The sequence below is a fragment of the Scyliorhinus torazame genome, chromosome 3 (assembly GCF_047496885.1).
Source record: "Scyliorhinus torazame isolate Kashiwa2021f chromosome 3, sScyTor2.1, whole genome shotgun sequence".
In the NCBI taxonomy this organism is placed as follows: Eukaryota; Metazoa; Chordata; class Chondrichthyes; order Carcharhiniformes; family Scyliorhinidae; genus Scyliorhinus; species Scyliorhinus torazame.
This window is the reverse complement of record NC_092709.1, coordinates 341,945,573-341,953,925: the sequence shown is the minus strand read 5'-3', so window position 1 is coordinate 341,953,925 and position 8,353 is coordinate 341,945,573. Positions and strand designations below refer to the sequence as shown.

The 8,353-nt window shown below is 48.7% G+C and overlaps 1 protein-coding gene across 4 annotated transcripts in view; it reads right to left on the bottom strand.

Annotated features, from left to right (window-relative positions):
- Positions 1-972: 972 nt before the first annotated feature.
- Positions 973-8,353, bottom strand: part of ccdc166 (coiled-coil domain containing 166) — a 69,997-nt gene continuing 62,616 nt past the window's right edge. For all 4 annotated transcript variants that reach the window (XM_072497720.1, XM_072497719.1, XM_072497718.1 and 1 more), the window contains one exon: positions 973-1,668. In XM_072497720.1, the coding sequence (XP_072353821.1) occupies positions 1,204-1,668 (465 nt within the window). In that variant the 3' untranslated portion in view covers positions 973-1,203. The remainder of the gene's footprint in view (positions 1,669-8,353) is intronic.

The window sequence follows — 8,353 nt, the reverse complement described above, 5'->3', positions numbered from 1 at the left end:
CCCTCAGTGAACCCGAACAGGCACCAGAGTGTGGCGACTAGGGGGTTTTCCACAGTAACTTCATTGCAGTGTCAATGTAAGCCAACTTGCGACACTAATAAAGATTATAAAGACCAACAAGCTGCAAGAGTAAGTTACCACCTGTCTCCTGGCATCCGTTCCGCCTGCCACCTCTAAAATTCCCAACCCCCCCTCTCCCAAATCACTAGCTGACATGTCACATCCTCCCCACAATATATGAAGATGAGTTGAAGGCCTCACAGATGAAAAACCCCATACATCCCCCGACCTGGAATGCCTCAGCTCCCTGACCAAGCCCAACCCAGAGGGGTCCTCCACACTGCATGCTCCCCCCCCCCCCCCCACCCACCCAGACCTGGGGCTGACGTTCCAATGCTTTTGAGCTGCATGCTGGGAAATGAAAATGGCTACTCACCTCCTCAGCAGCCATTGCGCCAGCTTCATGTTTTTAAAAGGATAACTAAATGAAGCCGCGTGATTTCTCGCTGGGGAGCCGGTTAATTCCAGGAAGGCCAGTAAATTCGACTGCAATCTTGCTAATAAGATGGAAATTAATGCAAACGAGTTAATGATATGCTCGCCATATTTGAGCGAGATCCACAGCTCAGAGTCAACCACATTGCTGTGGGTCTGGAGTCACATTTGGCCACACCAAGTAAGGACGGCATATTTCCTCCCCTAAAGGACATTAGTGAACCAGATGGGTTTTTGTAACTATCAATGGTTTCATGGTTATCTTTAGACTTTTACATCCCAAAAATAGGTTACAGAAAAAAAGTTTAAATCTTTTTGAGAAGGCAGCCCATGACTATTCGGAGGAACACTAGCATTAGATATGTCTTTGCAACCTCCAAAAACAATTGTGGAAAACTGACTGCGTACTTTGGGTGGAGAAGATCTGTGGTTGGGAAGCAAAGGTTTATTTCAAGAAATTACTCGTACTCGAGACTGTACAATACATCAGTTTAATATTCATTGATGGAGACAACAATCAAGTTGCAGAATTTTGGAAAAAAAGAAAACCTGGAAAAGGATGATTCTGACATCTTCCTTGGGTCAAGCAATATTTGTCATATATACACAGGAGAGGCAGCTGGTTAAATGAGTACGGGCTGCCTGTAAGTTGCATGGTTCTGGCACTTTCTCTCTATTCTCCAGCCCAGCCTCTTCCAGCTTGTCTAACTATTCGTCATCTAGATCATCATCATCATCATCATCATCATCATCATCATCACTGTCTAGATCGTCGTCATCTAGATCGTTGTCCTCTTGCTCCTCGAGCGTCAGCTCTTCCTTGGTCTCTGACGACTCCTCGGACTCTGGCTCATCCTTTACCTTTGGCTGCTCCTTCATTACTGGCTCCACCTTCACCTTTGGCAGCTCCTTGATTTCTGGCTCCTCCTCGACTTTAGGCAGCTCCATGACCTTTGGCTCCACATAGTCGCTGAGGTGCTTCCTGTACCGCAGTGTCCTCAACTTGCTGCAGTAGTCTTTCTCCTGCAGCAGCTGCTTGTGCTGTGCCTCGAGCTCCTCCTGCTGTTCACGGAGGACCCGGGAGCGTCGGATCAAACACACCAGTACCTCTCGCAGCTGCTGATTCTCCACCTTGATTGATTCGATGTGCTCAATCAGGCAGCAGACTGCCTCCTGTGGGGCGGACAGAAGACATGGTTTGAAACTCGTCACATTACCTTGAACTTCAGTTTTCTCCTTTGTCCTCTTAACATGCAGGCTTTTAAAACCAACACACTGTGTTACCTCAAAAACCGATGTCTACAGTCCCGCTCATTTTAAACTGGTTTGTGTCCTGTACTATGGGCCTTCATCCAATACCTGAGGGTTTGCCAGACTTTGCCATGGTGTGTAGAAGCAGTGACATAGCCAGGATTTTACTGGTTCCCACGGGTGGGAGGGGTGCTGATAAAGTTTTGAGGATCTGCATTGGATCAGCTCCCCAGTGCAGTCCCGCCGTCAGACTATTTAAAAAAAAAAATGTATTCTCCTTTTTCACATTTTCTCCCAAATTTGCACCCACCAACAATAAACAATAATCAGTAACAAATATGTCAGTCCCCATATCAATAACAACGATCCCATCCTCCCACCAAACCCCAAACATTAGCCCGCATGTTCACACAAACAAATGACAAAAAGGAATTAGGGATCACCCATAGTCACCATGAACACACACCGCCCCCCTCCCCCCAACCCTCCCACCCACCCGCCCCAACTAATGTTCGATGTTATCCAGTTCTTGAAAATGCATAATGAATAATGCCCATGAATTGTAGAACCCCTCCATCCTTCCCCTCAGTTCAAACCTTGTTTTTTTTCCTTTTTTAAAATAAATTTAGAGTACCCAATTCATTTTTACGAATTAAGGGGCAATTTAGCATGGTCAATCCACCTAGCCTGCACATCTTGGAGTTGTGGGGGCGAAACCCACGCTAACACGGGGAGAATATGCAAACTCCACACAGACAGTGACCCTGAGCCAGGATCGAACCTGGGACCTCGGCGCCGTGAGGCAGCAGTGCTACTCACTGCACCACTGTGCTGCCCACGCAGTTCAAACTTATCCTTCTCAAGAGTCAAGAATTCCAACAGAACCCCCCGCCACGCCAGGGCACAGGGTGGAGAGGCTGCTCTCCAACCTATCAGGATCCGCCTTCGGGTGATCAACGAGGCGAAGGCTACAACATCTGCCTCCGCACCGTTTCCAACCCTGGCTGGTCCGACACCCCGAATATGGCCTCCTGGGGGCCCGGGTCCAGTTTCACGTGCACCGCTCTAGAAATTACCCTAAAAACCTCCTTCCAGTAATCCTCTAGCTTTGGACAGGACCAAAACATATGAACGTGATCAGCGCCCCTCCCCCCGCAATGTTCTGTTGCTAACTTTTGGTTGGTTCAATTGGCTCTGTTTTATAACCTTTGCTCTAGAGTCGCCAGGTATCTTTATGATACTGCCACGAGGTTCAAGTTCAAGTAATGATCAATAACTCAATACACCAATTAGTAAGATTCAAATCAAAACACATTTATTATACACAGTAAATCACTACTCATGCATGAACTCTACTTTCTAAGCTATTTCTATCACTAACAGGCCTATACTTAGCTTCGGACTGGCCCAACAGGTCAGGGGAACAAATGGCCTCTCGTTCGGGTTCTGAGTCTGCGAGATTCAAAAGCTGGTATGGACTGGTAGCTAGGAGCGCCTATTTCATAGCGAGCGTTGACTTGAGACTTGCGTTCTTTGGAGGCAGCTGGACAGGTCACTGTCAAGGGTTGGTTCGCGTTGCTGAGTGACCCTGTCAAGAAGAACAATTTGAACTTGGGGGCTTTACTTTATACTCTCCAGGGGCTTCCCGCCTTTCGGGGCGGACCCCGTACCTGGTTTCAAGTGATTGGACTTCGTTCAATCGCTTGGTTCGATTTCTCCAATACTGGAGCTGTTTCCTGATCGTTGAGCCGTCTTTAAGTGTCCGTTAACCTCTTTTGTGTTGGCTCCTGCTGGCGCCGAGGAGTCTGGCTTGGCCTTGTTTACCTCAAATGTTTCGATTGTTCCCGGGGATCGCTCATTACTATGTAGATGGCTGCTGGTATCGATGCTGTCTGGGTTCTTGCAGAGCCAAATACACAGTAAACTTGCACCTGTTAGTTTTTGCCTGTGTTGGTTGAATTTCCCTTCAGCCTTTGCTGTTCTCCATTTAAAGTCGGGAAGTGGCCAACACAGGTGGCTACACACGCTCCTTGTGATCCTAACGCGAAGCGTGAAGGATCACATAACTGTGTTGTCTTCATTCCCTGACCCGGCGAGCACTCTTTTTTATGGCCTCTACACTGACCATAACTATGCAAGAAAATTTTAACTGACAATTCTAAGTGGCGCTATGTCAAAACAGGGACATGCATTACAAAATAAGAAAAACGGTACCTCTAACTGTCCTTAATAAACTACACTCACTCAAACATTCAATCATACTAACTTCCTGAATGACACAAACAAAATCATAGCAGCATTATTCACATTTTTCCTGGCTTGGCAGTCAAGCTCAGGATTGTACAATCGCTCATGAAACACACTTCTTTATTCACAAAAAGAACGCAAACAAATGTTCTTTATTATAGATCGCGGGGGTCTGGTCATAACAGAAAATAGGGGATCTTATCCTATATACCGGGGTGCGAGCGCGGTAGGCTCTCCTTCTCCATTTCCTCAGACGAATAGTCTGCATGATGCAGCAGAGTATCGCCAATACTAGTAGGGATTCTATTAAGTAGGACAGGGAGTACCAGGTTATAAACCTGTCACACCAAGATGGTGTGGTGTTGCTTGTGACTGGACTCTGGGTGCTATGGGGAAGTGAATCATTAACGGCTGGGGGGGGTTGGGGTCAGGGGGTTCGCGTTGGTGAGCAACCAAATGTTCATTAGGGTGATGAGCAACACGGAGGATGTCCTCATGGTGCTTCTCCTTTCTCTTCTCTTCTCTTCGTCTCTTTTCCTGGAGCTTCTGGGGTTCTGTGGGATCAAGCATAGTGTCTGTTACTATCTTGGTTTAATGTCTCATCTGGTAGTATGTCTGTCCTTTTGTGCCAATTCTCCCGTTACAATTTGTCACCATGTGTGACTCCCTCATTTTTTTTTTTAAACCGAATATTCCGGACAAGAAACACTTAAAAATACTGAAACAGTGCGAGCCGTCTCGCAGGCTGTGCGATTTACCATCCAAATGTTTGAGGATGTAAATAGCATAGGGATGGCAACCTAAGGGTCACCTGAAAATAAAACAAAACTTATTGAACGAAAAGTGCCGAAATGAGGTGCGTATGGGCCGCGACGGGTAAGATTTGGATGGAATCCCCAGGTAGGACGGCGACCAATGCCGTGTGTGCTCTACCCGAGCGGAGCTGACCAGAGGGGGGTTCCCAGGCAGGGCGGGTCCCAATGCCGTTTCTCCACTGCCTGAGCAACCGACAAGAACGGGCAAAAATGTAGTCATCGTGGGGGGGTGGTTGCCGTATTGGTTCTACCTTCGAACCAGAAGGGCAGTTATGAACGGGGGTCTGGCAAGCTCTCAGAGGTTTCTGCTGATGAGCGTGCTGACACGTTCTCCGAGGTTTCGGCCGAAAAATAAGGCGTGGGGCTATGGAAAAAAAAATTCCGATCTTACAAACAACATTAAACAATACCACTACAAACAACATGCTGCAGGTTCCATCAGAAAGGACACCGTTTTCTCCCAAGCGGTTCCTTTTTAAAACATCATCTGGACACCTCAGTTATCGGTTGTGAACAGGGTCGCAAAGGGGTTCTCGTTTTGGGAGTCAGCATCTTCTCCCGGATGCCAAACTCTCGAGTGTATCAGGGCGGATAGGGCTGCATGGTGCGATTTGGGGTCCATCACGTCGTTCCGGACGAGTCTGTGTGAGTTATCTCGGTGCCAAAAGGTGGTGTCTACTTCTGTGGGGACGGAATCGGGGTAGTCATTGTTGGTCGGTGGTGGGGTTTGTTTAGGAAAGTGATCATGAAGGGATCACTCGAATCGTGGTCAGATTCGCTAGGTGGGCGTCCTGTTGCATGGGGATAGTAGGGAGGCGTGCTGTGGCTATTGTCCGAGTCACAGTCGCTGCTGCTGCAGTCTGTGGGCGTTCCGGGGCGGAGCCTAGAGTTTGGGGGTGGAGTCGGGCTTGAGTCCGTGGCTGGGCTGGACGTGTTGGGGGAGGGTAGGGTTACGTTGGCTGTGGGCGGGGCGTGGTCTGCTGCATGGAGCATGACGTGGTGTGTGTGGTTCGACTGTGGTCCCTCTGCCTTAAGCTGCGTGGAACCACGCAGTCTTTCCGTTGGGATACTTTATTTTGTTGACGGAAGGGCTGACTTTGTCCGCAATGGAGTACGGACCCGAATGCTTGGTGGTGATGTTGCCGATTTGAATGGGTACAGGGGCTGTGATGTGTCCCTGCTGTGAGTGGCCTGTAAAGCCGCTGAGGGTGATAGTGGCTGTAGTGGGCCATGTGTCCTTTTGAAACATGGTGGAGGAATTTATTGTGGTGCGGGACCCTCCTGTGTCCCAGAGAACTCGATGGGCTGTGCCCGTATTTTTGCTGCAACTACTGGTCGGCCGGACCTATCCCAAAGGGTGTCGCAGACCCAACTGGGGGAGCCCGAACACCGTCCGTCCGTTCCGTTCAGGTCCGTCTGATCTGAACGGGTGCTAACGCTATGTATTGGCTTTGTCCTGTTCTTATTTAGAGTGCCTGTCTGCTGGGCTCTCTGTTGCTTTTGTGGGGCATTGCAGTCTCTTGCAAAGTGTCCCAACTGTCCACAGTTGTAACACTCCTGTGGCTTTTGTGGGGGGCAGTTCTTGTCTTCATTTACCCATGCGGGGTTCTGGTGTGCCTTAACTGTGTGTATGTCTGCTTCTGCCTGCTGTTCTTCGGGATTTTTGTTCGTGGGTTTGTTTTGAACAGATTGCTCCCTGGCGCGGGACAATCTTTTTACAACCCATTTCTCATTATGAGCCTCCTCTGAGGGATCATAATTCGCACAAGCTTTTTGTTCTATTTCTGTGGCATGGGAAATAAGGGTGCGGGTCCATTTGGCCATGTTGTCTGGGGACAAATGGGCGCGGTCTAAGTCTCCGAATATTGCTGCGAAATGGATCCACAAGCGTCCAGCAATCGCTGTGGGGTGCTCGGTTTTCTTTTGCCTGCACTTATTGAGGCCACCTACGGGGTCACCCCTGTTACACCCGATCGCGTCTAGGATCGCGGTATGCATTTCTGCAAGGGTGCTTCCTGCTACATTCTGTGGGTTGGGAAGGGCTGCTGCGACCAAAGGGTCTAAACTCAAAACTGTGAGCTTCACGTGCTCACGCTCATCCAGGCCATACATGGTAGCCTGCTGTTTTACTCTGGCAAAGAAGTGGTGGGGGTCTGAGGTGGGGAGGAACGGTTTGATTTTATCGCACGCGTCCCGTAATTGGGTCACTGTTAAGGGGGTGGTGTACAGAAATTCCGTGTCGTCCGATGTGGCTGTGCGGTGGGTGGTGACTGGGTTCATTGGAGCCTGAACTATCTGCTCTGTGGGGGGTTGGGGCGCTTTTCTCTTCTGGGGCTTTCCCTGCGCACATGTTCCCTGAACATATCTCTGCGCTGTCTCATTCAACTCTTCCCAATCAGGGCTGTCTTCCTCATCTAATTTTGCTCCAAAGGTTTCCTGGAATCCTTTTTGAACTGAAAGCAGAGATTGCAGTTCTGCAATCTGCTTCCGGCACTTTGTGTGGTCTAATGAGCTTTGTCTTTGCTCCGTGGTGGCAGCATGGAGTGCTCTTAACGCTGCCTTCAGGTCACTGCACTGTCTCTGCAATGCCTCTACCTGCTTCTCGGTTTCCTCTCGTACCAGCACTGCACGTTGCGTGTCTTGATAGGCCTTTTTGTACTGGGATTGGAAGCTGCTTAAGTGCGCCAGACAAGACTGGTGTGCCCTCTTGGCATCATCCACCTCTCCGTCCTTTGCCGCTAACTTCCTCCTTAATTCTACATTCTCTTTCTCTACATCACTGACATCGACCTTGCTTATTCAATGTATGCCTTCTATCTCTTTTCGGAGCGTCCTAATGACCTCCTCTGTGCCTCGCAATTGTGCCAAACAGGACACGATTGCCATCGGCTTGCGAGCTTTTCCTAAGCTCTTCTTGTGAATCTCGCTCAGGTTCTCCCACCAAGTATGTCCTATACTCCCGGGACCTGTTTCCCCATTTTCACAGAATTCGCTCCAAAGGGGCCATCCTTTCCCTTTGAGGTACTTTCTGATTTCCTCTTCCCAAACTGCTCTGCTGCTGGTCGCTGCGACCACAAAGTTTTCAGGGTTCATGAGGCATTGCATTGCCTCCATTGCCATCTTTCTTATCTGAATGCTTCTCTTTAAATTTGGAACAAGGTGACTAAGGCGGTGCTGTAATTACGGATACGGCTTTCGCTATTTTCCGGAATACAAACTCCCGACAGTTTTGTCGCAACAGAAAATCTACCTTATAACCCTGTTAGTTACGCATGCATTAACACACTTCCGAATTATGAGGATTGATCAGAACTGCTTGAACACTTGTGGTTTTTCTGTTCCCAACTGGATTTCTAATTCAAATTTTGGGTTCTCCCGGAGTGGTTAAGCCACTTCTAGATCGGGTCCCGTCAGGATGTCGCCAGTAACATGTTGCTAACTTTTGGTTGGTTCAATTGGCTGTTTTATAACCTTTGCTCTAGAGTCGCCAGGTATCTTTATGATACCGCCACGAGGTTCAAGTTCAAGTAATGATCAATAACTCA